Genomic DNA, 22,458 nt, shown 5'->3' with positions numbered 1-22,458 from the left:
AAATTTCACATGAACTCACCATACCCCTCACGGAATCCAAATGCGTAAAATTTTTTAGACATTTATATTCCAGACTTCTTCACACGCTTTAGGGCCCCTAAAATGCCAGGGCAGTATAAATACCCCACATGTGACCCCATTTTGGAAAGAAGACACCCCAAGGTATTCACTGAGGGGCATATTGAGTCCATGAAAGATTGACATTTTTGTCCCAAGTTAGCGGAAAGGGAGACTTTGTGAGAAAAAACAAAAAAAAATTCATTTCCGCTAACTTGTGCCAAAAAATAATAATTTCTATGAACTCACCATGCCCCTCATTGAATACCTTGGGGTGTCTTCTTTCCAAAATGGGGTAACATGTAGGGTATTTATACTACCCTGGCATTTTAGGGGCCCGAAAGCGTGAGAAGAAGTCTGGGATCCAAATGTCTAAAAATGCTCTCCTAAAAGGAATTTGGGCCCCTTTGCGCATCTAGGCTGCAAAAAAGTGTCACACATGTGGTATCGCCGTACTTAGGAGAAGTTGGGGAATGTGTTTTGGGGTGTCATTTTACATATACCCATGCTGGGTGAGATAAATATCTTGGTCAAATGCCAACTTTGTAAAAAAATGGGAAAAGTTGTCTTTTGCCAAGATATTACTCTCACCCAACATGGGTATATGTAAAAAGACACCCCAAAACACATTCCCCAACTTCTCCTGAGTACGGCAATACCACATGTGTGACACTTTTTTGCAGCCTAGGTGGGCAAATGGGCCCACATTCTAAAGTGCACCTTTCGGATTTCACAGGGCATTTTTTACAGATTTTGATTTCAAACTACTTCTCTCGCATTTGGGCCCCTAAAATGCCAGGGCAGTATAACTACCCCACAAGTGACCCCATTTTGGAAAGAAGACACCCCAAGGTAATCCGTGAGGGGCATGGCGAGTTCCTAGAATTTTTTATTTTTTGTCACAAGTTAGCGGAAAATGATGATTTTTTTTTTCTTACAAAGTCTCCTATTCCACTAACTTGTGACAAAAAATAAAAACTTCCATGAACTCACTATGCCCATCACGAAATACCTTGGGGTGTCTTCTTTCCAAAATGGGGTCACTTGTGGGGTAGTTATACTGCCCTGGCATTTTAGGGGCCCAAATGCGTGCAAAGTAGTTTGAAATCAAAATCTGTAAAAAATGGCCGGTGAAATCCGAAAGGTGCCATTTGGAATGTGTGCCCCTTTGCCCACCTAGGCTGCAAAAAGTGTCACACATGTGGTATCGCCGTACTCAGGAGAAGTTGAGTAATGTGTTTTGGGGTGTCATTTTACATATACCCATGCTGGGTGAGAGAAATATCTCGGCAAAAGACAACTTTTCCCACTTTTTTATATAAAGTTGGCATTTGACCAAGATATTTATCTCACCCAGCATGGGTATATGTAAAATGACACCCCAAAACACATTCCCCAAATTCTCCTGAGTACGGCGATACCACATGTGTAACACTTTTTGCAGCCTAGGTGGGCAAAGGGGCCCACATTCCAAATGGCACCTTTCGGATTTCACCAGCCATTTTTTACAGATTTTGATTTCAAACTACTTTGCACGCATTTGGGCCCCTAAAATGCCAGGGCAGTATAACTACCCCACAAGTGACCCCATTTTGGAAAGAAGACACCCCAAGGTATTTCGTGATGGGCATAGTGAGTTCATGGAAGTTTTTATTTTTTGTCACAAGTTAGTGGAATATGAGACTTTGTAAGGAAATAAAAAAAATAAAAAAAATCATCATTTTCCGCTAACTTGTGACAAAAAATAAAAAGTTCTATGAACTCACTATGCCCATCAGCGAATACCTTAGGGTGTCTACTTCCCAAAATGGGGTCATTTGTGGGGTTTTTCTACTGTCTGGGCATTGTAGAACCTCAGGAAACATGACAGGTGATCAGAAATTGAGAGCTGCTTCAAAAAGCGGAAATTCACATTTTTGTACCATAGTTTGTAAACGCTATAACTTTTACCCAAACCATTTTTTCTTTTTACCCAAACATTTTTTTTTTTAATCAAAGACATGTAAAACAATAAATTTAGGGGAAAATTTATATATAGATGTCATTTTTTTTTTATTTATTTTACAACTGAAAGTGAAAAATGTAATTTTTTGGCAAAAATTTAGTTAAATTTCGATTAATAACAAAAAAAGTTAAAATGTCAGCAGCAATGAAATACCACCAAATGAAAGCTGTATTAGTGAGAAGAAAAGGAGTTAAAATTCATTTGGGTGGTAAGTTGCATGACCGAGCAATAAACGGTGAAAGTAGTGTAGTGCAGAAGTGTAAAAAGTGGCCTGGTCATTAAGGGTGTTTCAGCTAGGGGGGTTGAAGTGGTTAAAGGGCCGACACCTTTAGATTTATACTTTTTAACATTTATATAATTGAAGAACATTTTAGGGTTAGTTTTACTCTCTTTGGCAATTAATCTCTCGGTCTCTAGTTTGGCTGCTTTTATTTGTTTTTGCATGTTCTATTTTTTTTTCCTTATAGTTTTCAGTGCTTCCGTGCTACCCTCCTGTTTTAGTGATTTATATGCTTTCTTTTTGTCATTTATTGCTTTCTTTGCAGTTCTATTTATCCACATTGGTTTATTTTTGTTCCTTAACCTTTTATTCCGGTATGTACCTCTCACAATGAGATTTTAGGATGCTTTTAAAGATATCCCATTTTGAGGCTGTATTTTAATTTTTGAGGACTTTGTCCCAGTTAGTTAGGCCTATGGCCTCTCTTAGTTGGCTAAATTTAGCTTTTTTGAAGCTTTGTATTTTTGTTCCTCCCTGTAGAAACGCTCTTTTGAATGATAATTGGAAGTTTCAGTTTCCCAGTCTATATCTGGATAGTTGGAGTCCCCCATAATAACCACCTCATTGTGATTTGCCTCCTCGTCTATTTAGTAGTAGATTTTCTGTGGACTCTGGTATATTAGGTGGTTTATAGTAAACTCCTATTAGTAATTTATTGTTGTTTTTAGCTCCATGTATCTCTACCCACAGTGACTCCACATGTTCATGTCCCTCACTTATATCTTCACGGAGTGTGGGCTTTACACAAGACTTTACATAAAAAGGCAAACCCCTCCCCCTCTCCGGTTTTGACAATACTTTCTGAACAGACTGTAACTTTGTACATAAACTGCTCAGTCATAGCTATCATCCAGCCATGTTTTTCCCACTATGTCATAGTCCTCCTCACAAATCACTTTCAGCTCCCCAGTTTTAATAGTCAGGCTTCTGGCATTAGTATACTGTAACGGAGTGTCGAAGGCGCACTCGTTCTCCCATCAGCCGCAGACCTGCTGCTTAGCTTCGGGAGCGAAGATCTGTGTTTGACCTCGTTCCCAGGGCAGCTTTGCTAGCTGGGAGGATCCCTGCTCCTAGGTCTGCCTTGAGTGCTGAGTTGATCACTCGGTGCTCGACTGGTCGGTCTGTCGGTCATGTGACGCTGGCCACGTCACATGATCCTCACTCCCCACTATAAATACAGGCAGCCTGCTGGCCACAGGTTGCCTGTTAATTCAGGTTCCTGGCAGTTGTTGGATACCTGTATACTTACCTGATCCTGTTCCCTGACGATCCTTTGCCTGCTCCTTCTGTACTGCGCATCCTTCCTGGTATATTGGCCTCGGCTTCCACCTGACTATTCTTTGCGGACTCCTTTGGTACTTCTTGACTCTCCTGGTATTTATGACCCCGGCTTCTCCTGACCTTTCTTTGCTTATCCCTCTGTACTGCGTTGTCCTCCTGGTTTTGACCCGGTCCGTTCACTATCCGTTATTTGTCTTGTCTGTCTTTCCCGCACGTATCCTAAGTTAGGGACTGCCGTCCAGTTGTCCCCTGTCATCAGGACTCGTGAGGCAAGTAGGCAGGGCCAGGGGTGAGGGTGGAGCGCAGTGGTCACTATCCTCCCCCCTGTGTGTGTGTGTGTACGTGACCGTTACAGATTAACAGGCCCAATAACCACTGTTTAATGAATCCTCTGGTGACCCTGACTGACCATGTCTCTGATCTGATCTGATGCAGATGGTGCAGGAGCTAGGGGAAAAACTCTGTTCTTTTGAGTTAGGGCAAGGTTCTTCCACTCCTCAGGCCTCCAGTCCGCATTTTGAGCCCCAGATTAAGCTCTCAGAACCCTTTTCTGGAGACCAGACGAAGTTTCTCTCCTTTAAGGAGAGTTGCAGACTTTACTTCCGTTTGCGCCCCGTGTCCTCTGGCCCCGAGAGTCAACGCGTGGGCATTATCATTTCCCGACTACAGGGTGATCCCCAGGACTGGGCGTTCTCTTTACCTGCTGGCACCAGTTGTTTAACTTCTGTGGAAGGATTCTTTCAGGCCCTGGGTACCCTCTATGATGAACCAGACAGGGCAGTAGTACCCGAGACTAGAGTTGAGCGAACACCTGGATGTTCGGGTTCGAGAAGTTCGGCCGAACATCCCGGAAATGTTCGGGTTCGGGATCCGAACCCGATCCGAACTTCGTCCCGAACCCGAACCCCATTGAAGTCAATGGGGACCCGAACTTTTCGGCACTAAAAAGGCTGTAAAACAGCCCAGGAAAGAGCTAGAGGGCTGCAAAAGGCAGCAACATGTAGGTAAATCCCCTGCAAACAAATGTGGATAGGGAAATGAATTAAAATAAAAATTAAATAAATAAAAATTAACCAAAATCAATTGGAGAGAGGTTCCATAGCAGAGAATCTGGCTTCCCGTCACCCACCACTGGAACAGTCCATTCTCAGATATTTAGGCCCCGGCACCCAGGCAGAGGAGAGAGGTCCCGTAACAGAGAATCTGTCTTCATGTCAGCAGAGAATTAGTCTGCATGTCATAGCAGAGAATGAGGCTTCACGTCAGCCACCACTGCAACAGTCCATTGGCATATATTTAGGCCCAGCACCCAGGCAGAGGAGGGAGGTCCCGTAACAGAGAATCTGTCTTCATGTCAGCAGAGAATTAGTCTGCATGTCATAGCAGAGAATGAGGCTTCACGTCAGCCACCACTGCAACAGTCCATTGGCATATATTTAGGCCCAGCACACACACAGGCAGAGGAGAGAGGTCCCGTAACAGAGAATCTGGCTTCATGTCAGCAGAGAATCAGTCTGCATGTCATAGCAGAGAATGAGGCTTCACGTCAGCCACCACTGCAACAGTCCATTGGCATATATTTAGGCCCAGCACACACACAGGCAGAGGAGAGAGGTCCCGTAACAGAGAATCTGGCTTCATGTCAGCAGAGAATCAGTCTGCATGTCATAGCAGAGAATGAGGCTTCACGTCAGCCACCACTGCAACAGTCCATTGGCATATATTTAGGCCCAGCACCCAGGCAGAGGAGGGAGGTCCCGTAACAGAGAATCTGTCTTCATGTCAGCAGAGAATTAGTCTGCATGTCATAGCAGAGAATGAGGCTTCACGTCAGCCACCACTGCAACAGTCCATTGGCATATATTTAGGCCCAGCACACACACAGGCAGAGGAGAGAGGTCCCGTAACAGAGAATCTGGCTTCATGTCAGCAGAGAATCAGTCTGCATGTCATAGCAGAGAATGAGGCTTCACGTCAGCCACCACTGCAACAGTCCATTGGCATATATTTAGGCCCAGCACACACACAGGCAGAGGAGAGAGGTCCCGTAACAGAGAATCTGGCTTCATGTCAGCAGAGAATCAGTCTGCATGTCATAGCAGAGAATGAGGCTTCACGTCAGCCACCACTGCAACAGTCCATTGGCATATATTTAGGCCCAGCACCCAGGCAGAGGAGGGAGGTCCCGTAACAGAGAATCTGTCTTCATGTCAGCAGAGAATTAGTCTGCATGTCATAGCAGAGAATGAGGCTTCACGTCAGCCACCACTGCAACAGTCCATTGGCATATATTTAGGCCCAGCACCCAGGCAGAGGAGGGAGGTCCCGTAACAGAGAATCTGTCTTCATGTCAGCAGAGAATTAGTCTGCATGTCATAGCAGAGAATGAGGCTTCACGTCAGCCACCACTGGAACAGTCCATTCTCAGATATTTAGGCCCCGGCACCCAGGCAGAGGAGAGAGGTCCCGTAACAGAGAATCTGTCTTCATGTCAGCAGAGAATTAGTCTGCATGTCATAGCAGAGAATGAGGCTTCACGTCAGCCACCACTGCAACAGTCCATTGGCATATATTTAGGCCCAGCACCCAGGCAGAGGAGAGAGGTCCCGTAACAGACAATCTGGCTTCATGTCAGCAGAGAATCAGTCTGCATGTCATAGCAGAGAATCAGGCTTCACGTCACCCACCACTGCAACAGTCCATTGTCATAAATTTAGGCCCAGCACTAGTGTTGAGCGGCATGTCCCATATTCGAATTCGCGAAATTTTGTGAATATTCGAAAGAATATTCGTAAAATATTCGCGATTATTCAAATTCGTTATTATTTCGCATATGCGATAATTCGAATTATCGCATAATACATATGCTATGCAAAATTCACATGTGCGCTAATGAAATCGCCTTACGAAGATTCGCAACTCAATTCAATCACTAATGTATGAATGCAATGCCCTTTGCCTCTGTTCTGGGACAAGTGTAGATATTCGCATGTGCGCTAATAAAATCGCCTTACGAAGATTCGCACCTCAATCACTTTCTAGGGAATGTGAGACTTTTGGGAATCAATCGAGATACAGTGGGGGGTGATGACAGTAGTTGACAGAGTACAGATCAATGTAATCTGTAAGGTGGAAAGTAAAATAAAAAATACGAATATTCGTAAATCGACTTTTACGAAGTTCTACGTATTCGCGAATATGGTGCTATACTATATGAATGCACAGGCCTTTGCCTCTCTGTTCTGGGGACAAGTGTAGATATTTGCATTTGCGTTAATAAAATCGCCTTACGAAGATTCGCAGCTCAATTCAATCACTAATGTATGAATGCAAAGCCCTTTGCCTCTGTTCTGGGACAAGTGTAGATATTCGCATGTGCGCTAATAAAATCGCCTTACGAAGATTCGCAACTCAATTCACTAATGTATGAATGCAAAGCCCTTTGCCTCTGTTCTGGGACGTGCCGATATTCGCATGTGCGCTAATAAAATCGCCTTACGAAGATTCGCGCCTCAATCACTTTCTAGGCAATGTGAGTAAGATCTGAGCTGTTGGACCTTTGGGAAACAATCAATTATATGTGTACTGTAATTTTGTGGGGGGGGGGGGGGAAACAAAAAACGAATATTCGTTTTTACGAATATATAGCACTATATTCGAAATATTCGCGAAATCGCGAAGTTGCGATATTCGCGAAAAAAATTTGCTTTTCGAATATTCGCGCTCAACACTACCCAGCACCCAGGCAGAGGAGAGAGGTCCCGTAACAGAGAATCTGGCTTCATGTCAGCAGAGAATCAGTCTTCATATCATAGCAGAGAATCAGGCTTCACGTCACCCACCACTGTAAGAGTCAATTTTCATAAATTTAGGCCCAGAACCCAGGCAGAGGAGAAAGGTCCCGTAACAGACAATCTGGCTTCATGTCAGCAGAGAATCAGTCTTCATATCATAGCAGAGAATCAGGCTTCACGTCACCCACCACTGCAACAGTCAATTGTCATAAATTTAGGCCCAGCACCCAGGCAGAGGAGAGAGCTCCCGTAACAGAGGATCTGGCTTCATGTCAGCAGAGAATCAGTCTGCATGTCATAGCAGAGAATGAGGCTTCACGTCACCCACCACTGCAACAGTCCATTGGCATATATTTAGGCCTAGCACACAGGCAGAGCAGAGAGGTCCCGTAACAGACAATCTGGCTTCATGTCAGCAGAGAATCAGTCTGCATGTCATAGCAGAGAATGAGGCTTCACGTCACCCACCACTGCAACAGTCCATTGGCATATATTTAGGCCTAGCACACAGGCAGAGCAGAGAGGTCCCGTAACAGACAATCTGGCTTCATGTCAGCAGAGAATCAGTCTGCATGTCATAGCAGAGAATGAGGCTTCACGTCACCCACCACTGCAACAGTCCATTGGCATATATTTAGGCCTAGCACACAGGCAGAGCAGAGAGGTCCCGTAACAGACAATCTGGCTTCATGTCAGCAGAGAATCAGTCTGCATGTCATAGCAGAGAATGAGGCTTCACGTCACCCACCACTGCAACAGTCCATTGGCATATATTTAGGCCTAGCACACAGGCAGAGCAGAGAGGTCCCGTAACAGACAATCTGGCTTCATGTCAGCAGAGAATCAGTCTGCATGTCATAGCAGAGAATGAGGCTTCACGTCACCCACCACTGCAACAGTCCATTGGCATATATTTAGGCCTAGCACACAGGCAGAGCAGAGAGGTCCCGTAACAGACAATCTGGCTTCATGACAGCAGAGAATCAGTCTGCATGTCATAGCAGAGAATGAGGCTTCACGTCAGCCACCACTGCAACAGTCCATTGGCATATATTTAGGCCTAGCACACAGGCAGAGCAGAGAGGTCCCGTAACAGACAATCTGGCTTCATGACAGCAGAGAATCAGTCTGCATGTCATAGCAGAGAATCAGGCTTCACGTCAGCCACCACTGCAACAGTCCATTGTCATAAATTTAGGCCCAGCACCCAGGCAGAGGAGAGAGGTCCCGTAACAGAGAATCTGGCTTCATGTCAGCAGAGAATCAGTCTTCATATCATAGCAGAGAATCAGGCTTCACGTCACCCACCACTGTAAGAGTCAATTTTCATAAATTTAGGCCCAGAACCCAGGCAGAGGAGAAAGGTCCCGTAACAGACAATCTGGCTTCATGTCAGCAGAGAATCAGTCTTCATATCATAGCAGAGAATCAGGCTTCACGTCACCCACCACTGCAACAGTCAATTTTCATAAATTTAGGCCCAGAACCCAGGCAGAGGAGAAAGGTCCCGTAACAGACAATCTGGCTTCATGTCAGCAGAGAATCAGTCTTCATATCATAGCAGAGAATCAGGCTTCACGTCACCCACCACTGCAACAGTCAATTGTCATAAATTTAGGCCCAGCACCCAGGCAGAGGAGAGAGCTCCCGTAACAGAGGATCTGGCTTCATGTCAGCAGAGAATCAGTCTGCATGTCATAGCAGAGAATGAGGCTTCACGTCACCCACCACTGCAACAGTCCATTGGCATATATTTAGGCCTAGCACACAGGCAGAGGAGAGGTTCATTCAACTTTGGGTAGCCTCGCAATATAATGGTAAAATGAAAATAAAAATAGGATTGAATGAGGAAGTGCCCTGGAGTCCAATAATATATGGTTATGGGGAGGTAGTTAATGTCTAATCTGGACAAGGGACGGACAGGTCCTGTGGGATCCATGCCTGGTTCATTTTTATGAACGTCAGCTTGTCCACATTGGCTGTAGACAGGCGGCTGCGTTTGTCTGTAATGACGCCCCCTGCCGTGCTGAATACACGTTCAGACAAAACGCTGGCTGCCGGGCAGGCCAGCACCTCCAAGGCATAAAAGGCTAGCTCTGGCCACGTGGACAATTTAGAGACCCAGAAGTTGAATGGGGCCGAACCATCAGTCAGTACGTGGAGGGGTGTGCACACGTACTGTTCCACCATGTTAGTGAAATGTTGCCTCCTGCTAACACGTTGCGTATCAGGTGGTGGTGCAGTTAGCTGTGGCGTGTTGACAAAAGTTTTCCACATCTCTGCCATGCTAACCCTGCCCTCAGAGGAGCTGGCCGTGACACAGCTGCCTTGGCGACCTCTTGCTCCTCCTCTGCCTTGGCCTTGGGCTTCCACTTGTTCCCCTGTGACATTTGGGAATGCTCTCAGTAGCGTGTCTACCAACGTGCGCTTGTACTCGCGCATCTTCCTATCACGCTCCAGTGCAGGAAGTAAGGTGGGCACATTGTCTTTGTAGCGTGGATCCAGCAGGGTGGCAACCCAGTAGTCCGCACAGGTTAAAATGTGGGCAACTCTGCTGTCGTTGCGCAGGCACTGCAGCATGTAGTCGCTCATGTGTGCCAGGCTGCCCAGGGATAAGGACAAGCTGTCCTCTGTGGGAGGCGTATCGTCATCGTCCTGCCTTTCCCCCCAGCCACGCACCAGTGATGGACCCGAGCTGCGTTGGGTGCCACCCCGCTGTGACCATGCTTCATCCTCATCCTCCTCCACCTCCTCCTCATCCTCGTCCTCCTCGTCCTCCAGTAGTGGGCCCTGGCTGGCCACATTTGTACCTGGCCTCTGCTGTTGCCAAAAACCTCCCTCTGAGTCACTTCGAAGAGACTGGCCTGAAAGTGCTAAAAATGACCCCTCTTCCTCCTCCTCCTCCTCCTCCTCCTGGGCCACCTCCTCTTCCATCATCGCCCTAAGTGTTTTCTCAAGGAGACATAGAAGTGGTATTGTAACGCTGATAACGGTGTCATCGCCACTGGCCATGTTGGTGGAGTACTCGAAACAGCGCAACAGGGCACACAGGTCTCGCATGGAGGCCCAGTCATTGGTGGTGAAGTGGTGCTGTTCTGTAGTGCGACTGACCCGTGCGTGCTGCAGCTGAAACTCCACTATGGCCTGCTGCTGCTCGCACAGTCTGTCCAGCATGTGCAAGGTGGAGTTCCACCTGGTGGGCACGTCGCATATGAGGCGGTGAGCGGGAAGGCCGAAGTTACGCTGTAGCGCAGACAGGCGAGCAGCAGCAGGATGTGAACGCCGGAAGCGCGAACAGACGGCCCGCACTTTATGCAGCAGCTCTGACATGTCGGGGTAGTTGTGAATGAACTTCTGCACCACCAAATTCAGCACATGCGCCAAGCAAGGGATGTGCGTCAAATTGGCTAGTCCCAGAGCTGCAACGAGATTTCGCCCATTATCACACACCACCAGGCCGGGCTTGAGGCTCACCGGCAGCAACCACTCGTCGGTCTGTTGTTCTATACCCCGCCACAACTCCTGTGCGGTGTGGGGCCTGTCCCCCAAACATATGAGTTTCAGAATGGCCTGCTGACGTTTACCCCGGGCTGTGCTGAAGTTGGTGGTGAAGGTGTGTGGCTGACTGGATGAGCAGGTGGAAGAAGAGGAGGAGGAAGCCGAGAAGGAGGAGGTGGCAACAGGAGGCAAAGAATGTTGCCCTGCGATCCTTGGCGGCGGAAGGACGTGCGCCAAACAGCTCTCCGCCTGGGGCCCAGCTGCCACTACATTTACCCAGTGTGCAGTTAGGGAGATATAGCGTCCCTGGCCGTGCTTACTGGTCCACGTATCTGTGGTTAGGTGGACCTTGCTACAGATGGCGTTGCGCAGTGCACACTTGATTTTATCGGATACTTGGTTGTGCAGGGAAGGCACGGCTCTCTTGGAGAAGTAGTGCCGGCTGGGAACAACATACTGTGGGACAGCAAGCGACATGAGCTGTTTGAAGCTGTCTGTGTCCACCAGCCTAAATGACAGCATTTCATAGGCCAGTAGTTTAGAAATGCTGGCATTCAGGGCCAGGGATCGAGGGTGGCTAGGTGGGAATTTACGCTTTCTATCAAATGTTTGTGAGATGGAGAGCTGAACGCTGGCGTGTGACATGGTTGAGACGCTTGGTGACGGAGGTGGTGGTGGTGGTGTTGGTGGTACATCCCCTGTTTGCTGGGCGGCAGGTGCCAACGTTCCTCCAGAGGCGGAGGAAGAGGCCGAGGCGGCAGCAGCAGAATAGGCCGAGGCGGCAGCAGCAGAAGAGGTAGCAGGGGGAGCCTGAGTGACTTCCTTGGTTTTAAGGTGTTTACTCCACTGCAGTTCATGCTTTGCATGCAGGTGCCTGGTCATGCAGGTTGTGCTCAGGTTCAGAACGTTAATGCCTCGCTTCAGGCTCTGATGGCACAGCGTGCAAACCACTCGGGTCTTGTCGTCAGCACATTGTTTGAAGAAGTGCCATGCCAGGGAACTCCTTGAAGCTGCCTTTGGGGTGCTCGGTCCCAGATGGCGGCGGTCAGTAGCAGGCGGAGTCTCTTGGCGGCGGGTGTTCTGCTTTTGCCCACTGCTCCCTCTTTTGCTACGCTGTTGGCTCGGTCTCACCACTGCCTCTTCCTCCGAACTGTGAAAGTCAGTGGCACGACCTTCATTCCATGTGGGGTCTAGGACCTCATCGTCCCCTGCATCGTCTTCCACCCAGTCTTGATCCCTGACCTCCTGTTCAGTCTGCACACTGCAGAAAGACGCAGCAGTTGGCACCTGTGTTTCGTCATCATCAGAGACATGCTGAGGTGGTATTCCCATGTCCTCATCATCAGGAAACATAAGTGGTTGTGCGTCAGTGCATTCTATGTCTTTCACCGCTGGGGAAGGGCTAGGTGGATGCCCTTGGGAAACCCTGCCAGCGGAGTCTTCAAACAGCATAAGAGACTGCTGCATAACTTGAGGCTGAGACAGTTTCCCTGGTATGCATGGGGGTGATGTGACAGACTGATGGGGTTGGTTTTCAGGCGCCATCTGTGCGCTTTCTGCAGAAGACTGGGTGGGAGATAATGTGAACGTGCTGGATCCACTGTCGGCCACCCAATTGACTAATGCCTGTACCTGCTCAGGCCTTACCATCCTTAGAACGGCATTGGGCCCCACCATATATCGCTGTAAATTCTGGCGGCTACTGGGACCTGAGGTAGTTGGTACACTAGGACGTGTGGATGTGGCAGAACGGCCACGTCCTCTCCCAGCACCAGAGGGTCCACTAACACCACCACGACCATGTCCACGTCCGCGTCCCTTACTAGATGTTTTTCTCATTGTTATGGTTCACCACAACAACAAATATATTATTTGGCCCAATGTATTGTATTCAAATTCAGCGGGATATAAATTTGAGGCCTAGTATTTAGGCGCTGGGTGACCGGTATGGATTTAGTGACAGAATTAGACTTGGAAATGCACAGAAGCGTGTGTGTGTGAAGTTATTCTGAATGACCCAATGTGCACCTTGAATATTATATACCCTTTTAGGGATAGATTTCAAATAGCTCTGATATAGCAGAAACCACTAAATTATGAAATTGCTAAATTGGGAATTGTACTTCAACCCAGAACAAAAAATGTGCTTTGACGGACACTAAATATCTTGCCCAGCAACAACAGTACAACGGTGGGTAACGAGAGATTTAGAGGGAATTAAATTTGAGGCCTAGTATTTAGGCGCTGGGTCACCGGTATGGATTTAGTGACAGAATTAGACTTGGAAATACACAGTAGCGGGTGTGTGTGAAGTTATTCTGAATGACCCTATGTGCACCTTCAATATTATATACCCTTTTAGGGATAGATTTCAAATAGCTCTGATATAGCAGAAACCACTAAATTATGAAATTGCTAAATTGGGAATTGTACTTCAACCCAGAACAAAAAATGTGCTTTGACGGACACTAAATATCTTGCCCAGCAACAACAGTACAGCGGTGGGTAACGAGAGATTTAGAGGGAATTAAATTTGAGGCCTAGTATTTAGGCGCTGGGTCACCGGTATGGATTTAGTGACAGAATTAGACTTGGAAATGCACAGAAGCGTGTGTGTGAAGCTATTCTGAATGACCCAATGTGCACCTTCAATATTATATACCCTTTTTGGGATAGATTTCAAATAGCTCTGATATAGCAGGAACCACTAAATTATGAAATTGCTAAATTGGGAATTGTACTTCAACCCAGAACAAAAAATGTGCTTTGACGGGCACTAAATAACTTTCCCAGCTACAACAGGACAACGGTAACGAGAGATTTAGAGGGATTTAAATTTGAGGCCTAGTATTTAGGCGCTGGGTGACAGGTATGGGTTTAGTGACAGAATTAGACTTGGAAATACACAGTAGCGGGTGTGTGTGAAGTTATTCTGAATGACCCTATGTGCACCTTCAATATTATATACCCTTTTAGGGATAGATTTCAAATAGCTCTGATATAGCAGAAACCACTAAATTATGAAATTGCTAAATTGGGAATTGTACTTCAACCCAGAACAAAAAATGTGCTTTGACGGACACTAAATATCTTGCCCAGCAACAACAGTACACCGGTGGGTAACGAGAGATTTAGAGGGAATTAAATTTGAGGCCTAGTATTTAGGCGCTGGGTCACCGGTATGGATTTAGTGACAGAATTAGACTTGGAAATACACAGTAGCGGGTGTGTGTGAAGTTATTCTGAATGACCCTATGTGCACCTTCAATATTATATACCCTTTTTGGGATAGATTTCAAATAGCTCTGATATAGCAGGAACCACTAAATTATGAAATTGCTAAATTGGGAATTGTACTTCAACCCAGAACAAAAAATGTGCTTTGACGGGCACTAAATAACTTTCCCAGCTACAACAGGACAACGGTAACGAGAGATTTAGAGGGATTTAAATTTGAGGCCTAGTATTTAGGCGCTGGGTGACAGGTATGGGTTTAGTGACAGAATTAGACTTGGAAATACACAGTAGCGGGTGTGTGTGAAGTTATTCTGAATGACCCTATGTGCACCTTCAATATTATATACCCTTTTTGGGATAGATTTCAAATAGCTCTGATATAGCAGAAACCACTAAATTATGAAATTGCTAAATTGGGAATTGTACTTCAACCCAGAACAAAAAATGTGCTTTGACGGACACTAAATATCTTGCCCAGCAACAACAGTACAGCGGTGGGTAACGAGAGATTTAGAGGGAATTAAATTTGAGGCCTAGTATTTAGGCGCTGGGTCACCGGTATGGATTTAGTGACAGAATTAGACTTGGAAATACACAGTAGCGGGTGTGTGTGAAGTTACTCTGAATGACCCTATGTGCACCTTCAATATTATATACCCTTTTTGGGATAGATTTCAAAGAGCTCTGATATAGCAGGAACCACTAAATTATGAAATTGCTAAATTGGGAATTGTATTTCAACCCAGAACAAGAAATGTGCTTGAACGGACACTAAATAACTCGCCCAGCTACAGCACTAGGGACAGATTTAGCTGGATATAAATTTGAGGCCTAGTATTTAGGCGCTGGGTGACAGGTATGGGTTTAGTGACAGAATTAGACTTGGAAATACACAGTAGCGGGTGTGTGTGAAGTTATTCTGAATGACCCTATGTGCACCTTCAATATTATATACCCTTTTAGGGATAGATTTCAAATAGCTCTGATATAGCAGAAACCACTAAATTATGAAATTGCTAAATTGGGAATTGTACTTCAACCCAGAACAAAAAATGTGCTTTGACGGACACTAAATATCTTGCCCAGCAACAACAGTACAGCGGTGGGTAACGAGAGATTTAGAGGGAATTAAATTTGAGGCCTAGTATTTAGGCGCTGGGTCACCGGTATGGATTTAGTGACAGAATTAGACTTGGAAATACACAGTAGCGGGTGTGTGTGAAGTTATTCTGAATGACCCTATGTGCACCTTCAATATTATATACCCTTTTTGGGATAGATTTCAAATAGCTCTGATATAGCAGGAACCACTAAATTATGAAATTGCTAAATTGGGAATTGTACTTCAACCCAGAACAAAAAATGTGCTTTGACGGGCACTAAATAACTTTCCCAGCTACAACAGGACAACGGTAACGAGAGATTTAGAGGGATTTAAATTTGAGGCCTAGTATTTAGGCGCTGGGTGACAGGTATGGGTTTAGTGACAGAATTAGACTTGGAAATACACAGTAGCGGGTGTGTGTGAAGTTATTCTGAATGACCCTATGTGCACCTTCAATATTATATACCCTTTTTGGGATAGATTTCAAATAGCTCTGATATAGCAGAAACCACTAAATTATGAAATTGCTAAATTGGGAATTGTACTTCAACCCAGAACAAAAAATGTGCTTTGACGGACACTAAATATCTTGCCCAGCAACAACAGTACAGCGGTGGGTAACGAGAGATTTAGAGGGAATTAAATTTGAGGCCTAGTATTTAGGCGCTGGGTCACCGGTATGGATTTAGTGACAGAATTAGACTTGGAAATACACAGTAGCGGGTGTGTGTGAAGTTACTCTGAATGACCCTATGTGCACCTTCAATATTATATACCCTTTTTGGGATAGATTTCAAAGAGCTCTGATATAGCAGGAACCACTAAATTATGAAATTGCTAAATTGGGAATTGTATTTCAACCCAGAACAAGAAATGTGCTTGAACGGACACTAAATAACTCGCCCAGCTACAGCACTAGGGACAGATTTAGCTGGATATAAATTTGAGGCCTAGTATTTAGGCGCTGGGTGACCGGTATGGATTTAGTGACAGAATTAGACTGGGATATGGCCAAAAAATGAACAGACTATTGCTGGTTAAATGCACTTGGTGTCACAGCTTCACCCTGATGTAGGCTTTAGCCAAAAAACAACCACACCATTGAGGGTTAAATGCACTTGGTCGCAGCTTGTGCTGGCGCACCACAAGACACAAAATGGCCGCCGATCACCCCAGAAAAATGAGACTGACAAACGGTCTGTGCAGCCTAAAAACAGTGAGCAATTGAGGATCAGCAGCTCAATGATCCACAGCTGCAGATCGATCAGTTAATCAAGTCCTTTGGAGGAGTTAATCTGCCTAATCTCGCCCTACTGTCGCAGCCGCAACCTCTCCCTACGCTAATCAGAGCAGAGTGACGGGCGGCGCTATGTGACTCCAGCTTAAATAGAGGCTGGGTCACATGGTGCTCTGGCCAATCACAGCCATGCCAATAGTAGGCATGGCTGTGATGGCCTCTTGGGGCAAGTAGTATGACGCTTGTTGATTGGCTGCTTTGCAGCCTTTCAAAAAGCGCCAAGAAAGCGTCACAAAAGCGCGAAGAAAGCGACGAACACCGAACCCGAACCCGGACTTTTACGAAAATGTCCGGGTTCGGGTCCGTGTCACGGACACCCCAAAATTCGGTACGAACCCGAACTATACAGTTCGGGTTCGCTCATCCCTACCCGAGACGACTCTAAAGGCACTGGTTCAGGGCAATCTACCTGCGGAGGATTATTGCACCCAATTCAGAAGGTGGTGTGTTCCCTCAGGATGGAACGAACCAGCCCTGAAGAGTCAGTTCAGGTCAGGTCTGTCTGATAATTTAAAGGATCTTCTGGTCAGTTATCAACTTCCAGAGACCTTAGAGGAGATGATGACCCTTGTTGTCCGACTTGACCGACGGGTTAGAGAGAGATTACAGGAACAACAGTTCTCTTCCCAGATGGTGGTCCAGTCAGAGGCCTATCCCAGAGACAATGCTGAGGTCTCCACCGAGGAACCCATGCAGGTTGGCAAGACCCGAGGGAATCTTCGCCGCAGACGTGGAGAATGCTTTTACTGTGGAGATCCTGACCATTGGATCAACCAGTGTCCTAAGAAGATCCTCTTTGTCAAGTATCCTAAGGCAAGGCAACCTAAAGACCAGGTACACCCTAATTTTTCTAAATATAAGCTTTTGGTACCCATTACGATTTCTCTGGGGGTAGATAAATGGCCGGGTAAGGCCTTTATTGATTCTGGCTCAGCGGCCAGCTTTATTGACTCTGAGTACGCTGTAATATTGGGTATTCCAATGTTTGCTTTACCAACTCCTATCCATGTCATGGCTATTGATGCTACTCCTCTTATTGGTGGTACGGTGAGCTCATGTACCTCAGAGATTTCTCTAACCGTGGGTGTGTGCCACTCAGAGAGATGTTCCCTTTTAGTCCTGGAGAACCTACCGGCTGAGGTGGTACTAGGGTTGCCTTGACTCCGACTACATAACCCCACTATAGATTGGTCCAAGGGGGAGTTGGTGAGATGGGGGCCTAAGTGTGACTCGTGCTTGTCCGTGGTACAAGCTGGGGTCTCAGTAAAGTCTGATACTTTACCCACTGTTGTTAGGGAATATTCTGATGTATTCTCATCACCAACCCCGGAGGTTCTACCCCCCCCCCCCCCATAGACCTTATGATTGTACTATAGAGCTAGTAGAGGGGGCCAAGTTTCCTAAGGGGCAAATTTATAATATTTCTAAGCCCGAACGCAAGGCCATGGAACATTATATTAAGGAGAGCCTTGGTAAAGGGCATATTAGACCTTCAGTCTCTCCTATGGGGGCGGGGGTTTTCTTTGCTAAGAAAAAAGATGGTGGTCTTAGGCCATGTATTGATTACTGGAGATTGAATAAAATCACTGTCCAGAATAGATACTCTCTCCTATTGATTCCGGATTTATTTAACCAGGTTCCGGGGGCAACCTGGTTTTCCAAGATTGACCTGAAAGTGGCATCCAATCTAATCTGAATCAAGGAGGGAGACGAATGGAAGACGGCGTTCAATACTCCGGCAGGACACTTTGAATATCAGGTGATGCCCTTTGGACTCAGCAATGCCCCAGCTGTGTTCCAAAACTTCATGAATGACATTCTTAGGGAGTTCTTAGGTAAATTTGTTATTGTCTATCTTGACGACATTTTGATATTCTCTCCTGACTTTGAATCCCATGTGTCTCATGTTAAACAAGTATTAGAGGTATTGAGGTAGAATCAGCTATCCGCTAAGCAAGAGAAATGTGTCTTTGGTGTTCAAGAGATTCTGTTTCTAGGGCATGTTCTGACTCCTCTCGCCTTCAAGATGGATCCTGGTAAGGTACTAGCAATTAAGGAATGGGTAAGACCTTCATCCTTAAAGGCCTTACAACGGTTCTTAGGTTTCGCCAATTACTATCGTAAATTTATTATGAATTTTTCCGTAATTGCTAAACCGTTGACCGACCTTACTAAGAAAGGGGCGGATTTGGAGAATTGGTCTACTGAGGCCATTTCTTCATTTGAAAAATTAAACAAGGCATTTAGTAGCGCTCCCATTCTGATCCAGCCTGATCAGCAGAGACCTTTTATTGTGGAGGTGGATGCGTCTGAGGACGGCGCAGGAGCAGTCCTTTCACCAGGTCCTGCTAGCCTTACTAACCTGAGACCATTTGCCTTCTTCTCCAGGAAATTCTCTCCCACTGAGAGAAACTACGAAATAGGGAATAGGGAGCTGCTGGCCATTAAATGGGCATTTGAGGAGTTCAGGCATTTTCTGGAGGGGGCAAGGCATTGTGTAACTGTTGTCACTGACTATAAAAACCTTATGTTTCTCAAGTCTGCTAAGAGGTTGAATCCCCGTCAAGCCAGATGGGCTCTGTTTGTTACTTGTTTTGATTTTTCCATTACGTTCAGGCCGGGAAGTAAAAATGTGAAGGCGGACGCATTATCTCGGAGCGTCCATGCTTTTCAACCTACTGAGGTACCACCTGAATCCGTCCTACCAGCAAAGATCTTCATAGCAGCTCTAACCCAGGATATCTCGGCTCGCATTAGGTCTGAACAACATCTGGCACCGGTATCCACCCCAACAGATAAGTTGCTTGTTCCCATACAATTTCGTCTCCAGCTGTTGGGTGAGTGTCCTGATTCTGCCTTTTGTGGACATCCGGGTGTTGAGGACACTAAGGATCTGGTTTCTAGATCTTATTGGTGGCTCACTCTAACTAGGGATGTCAAGTCCTACGTTTCACCCTGTGAGGTTTGTGCCAGGTCCAAGACACCTAGGACTCGCCCTGCTGGTAACCTACGACCCCTACCCATTCCCAGTAGACCCTGGTCCCATATCTCGATGGACTTTATAACCGCCGGCGGAGGGTAAGACTGTAGTTTGGGTAGTGGTCGATAGGTTTAGCAAGATGGTCCATTTCATTCCCCTGTCTAAAGACCCTGGCGTCTATTTTTGTGAAAGAAATTGTTCGATTGCATTGTATCCCGGAAAATATTGTTTCTGACAGGGGTGTGCAGTTTGTGTCCAAATTCTGGAGGGCCTTCTGTCAAAAATGTCAAATTTCATTGTCTTTTTCCTCTGCCTACCACCCTGAGAGTAATGGCCAGACTGAACGCCTTAATCAGTCTGTGGAGCAATTCTTGAGGTTGTATGTTGCTGATGACCAGCAATTATGGGTGAAATTACTTCCATTGGCTGAATTTGCTTTGAATAACCGTGTCAATTCTTCTGCTGGGGTTTCACCTTTCTTTTGTAACAATGGTTTCCATCCCCGTTTTCATTCTGGGTCATCCGTCTCCTCCTCTAACCCTGAGGCGGATAGGCTCTCCTCTGAACTGTGCACAGTTTGGGCCCGGGTTAAATCAAACTTAGAAAAGGCTCAAAGTTCTCAGAAACTCAAGGCCGATAGGAGACGTTCAAGGACGGTGAATTTTCAGGTTGGGGATAAGGTATGGTTGTCCTCCAAGAATCTCTCTCTTAAGGTAGATTCTAAAAAGTTTGCTCCTCGTTTTATTGGACCATATAAGATCACGGAGGTGATTAACCTGGTATCATTTAGGTTGAAGCTGCCCGGTTCCATAAATCTCAGCTTAAAAAATATTTTGAACCAGTAGTGCCATCGAAAGCCTCGGCTCTGCCGGTTCTTGTTAATGATGCTGTCGAGTATGTGGTGTCTAAAATAGTGGATGTCAGGAAGGTGTGTAATTCCTTGCAGTACCTGATTCACTGGAAGGGGTATAGACCTGAAGAGAGATCTTGGGTACCTGCCAGGGAGGTTCATGCTCCTAGACTTGTTCGAAAATTTCATTTAGAACACCCTGAAAGGCCATCGCCTGAAGTCTTGGGTCCGGTGACCCCTCGTAAAAGGGGGGGTACTACAACAGGGTGCTGAAGGCGCACTCGGTCTCCCATCAGCCGCAGACCTGCTGCTTAGCTTCGGGAGCAAGGATCTGTGTTTGACCTCGTTCCCAGGGCAGCTTTGCTAGCTGGGAGGCTCCCTGCTCCTAGGTCTGCCTTGAGTGCTGAGCTGATCACTCGGTGCTCGACTGGTCGGTCTGTCGGTCATGTGACGCTGGCCACGTCACATGATCCTCACTCCCCACTATAAATACAGGCAGCCTGCTGGCCACAGGTTGCCTGTTAATTTAGGTTCCTGGCAGTTGTTGGATACCTGTATACTTACCTTATCCTGTTCCCTGACGATCCTTTGCCTACTCCTCCTGTACTGCACATCCTTCCTGGTATATTGACCTCGGCTTCCACCTGACTATTCTTTGCGGACTCCTTTGGTACTTCTCGACTCTCCTGGTATTTATGACCCCGGCTTCTCCTGACCTTTCTTTGCTTATCCCTCTGTACTGCGTTGTCCTCTTGGTTTTGACCCGGTCCGTTCACTATCCGTTATTTGTCTTGTCTGTCTTTCCCACATGTATCCTAAGTTAGGGACTGCCGTCCAGTTGTCCCCTGTCATCAGGACTCCTGAGGCAAGTAGGCAGGGCCAGGGGTGAGGGTGGGGCGCAGTGGTCACTATCCTCCCCCCTGTGTGTGTGTGTGTGTGTGTGTGTGTACGTGACCGTTACATATACATACATTTGAGAGGTTTATGTATATTTTTTACCCTACACCTTTCCTTCTGAACTGTTCTAATCCCTACTTTCATTTCTCCCCATCCCACTACCTTGCCCCCGGTCTCTATCTGCCCTATCTTCCCCTCCTATAATGTAATTTCCTTCCCCTCCAGTCCCTAGTTTAAACACTCCTCCAACCTTCTAGTCATCTATCTCCCGAGCACAGCTGCCTGTTCCCCATTGAGGTGCAGCCAGTCTCTACAATAGAGCCTGTAGCTGATAGAGAAGTCGACCCAGTTCTCCAGGAACCCAAACCCCTCCTTCCTACACCAGTTCTTGAGCCACTTGTTAATCTCCCTAATCTCCCGCTGCCTTTCTTGTGTGGCTCGTGGTACAGGCAGTATTTCCGAAAATACTTCCTTTTGAGGTCCTTGCCCTAAGCTTTTGACCTAAATCCCTGAAATCATTTTTAAGGACTCTCCACCTACCTCTAACTTTGTCATTAGTTCCAATATGTACCATGACCACTGGATCTTCTCCAGCCCCTCCCAGTAATCTGTCAACCCGATCTTCGATGTGTCGAACTCTAGCGCCAGGAAGACAGCACACTGTTCGGCGATCATGGTCTTTGTGACAGATTTCCCTATGTGTTCCCCTAATAATGGAGTTGTTCCCCTAATAATGGAGCCTCAGACATCTTGGATTCTGCAATTTTCCATTGTACTTAATGCAGGGAGAGAGGTCAGAAAGCGCTAGGGTCAGTACTAGAAAAAACTTCATTGTGCTAAAAAAACTATTTACAAGTGCAGAAAAAGATTATTCAAGGTGTAGGGAAAGAATAGGGAGGAATCATTCCACAGAATTCATGTTGAACAGGGTTTAGTAGGGGAGGTTATAGCTTGGGTAATAGGAACAATCCTATTACACCTTGCTGCACTGACTGGGGACTAAAATTGCCATTGTATAGCACTGTTTAGCAAAACTTCATTGTGCTAAAAAAAACATTTTACAAGTGCAGGAAAAGATTATTTAAGGTGTAGGCAAAGGATAGGGAGGAATCATTCCACAGAATTCATGTTGAACAGGGTTTAGTAGGGGAGGTTAGAGCTTGGGTAATAGGAACAA

The 22,458-nt window shown here is 46.2% G+C and overlaps 1 protein-coding gene across 1 annotated transcript in view; it reads right to left on the bottom strand.

Annotated features, from left to right (window-relative positions):
* Positions 1–21,855, bottom strand: part of LOC122931568 (protein AATF-like) — a 60,035-nt gene extending 38,180 nt beyond the window's left edge. Inside the window, exon 1 of the mRNA XM_044285642.1 lies at positions 21,822–21,855. Coding sequence (XP_044141577.1) covers positions 21,822–21,855 — 34 coding nt within the window. The remainder of the gene's footprint in view (positions 1–21,821) is intronic.
* Between the last annotated feature and the right edge of the window lie 603 nt (positions 21,856–22,458).

Source organism: Bufo gargarizans, chromosome 3 (assembly GCF_014858855.1).
Source record: "Bufo gargarizans isolate SCDJY-AF-19 chromosome 3, ASM1485885v1, whole genome shotgun sequence".
NCBI lineage: Eukaryota > Metazoa > Chordata > Amphibia > Anura > Bufonidae > Bufo > Bufo gargarizans.
The sequence above is the reverse complement of the archived record's forward strand: the minus strand, read 5'-3'. Positions and strand labels throughout refer to the sequence as shown.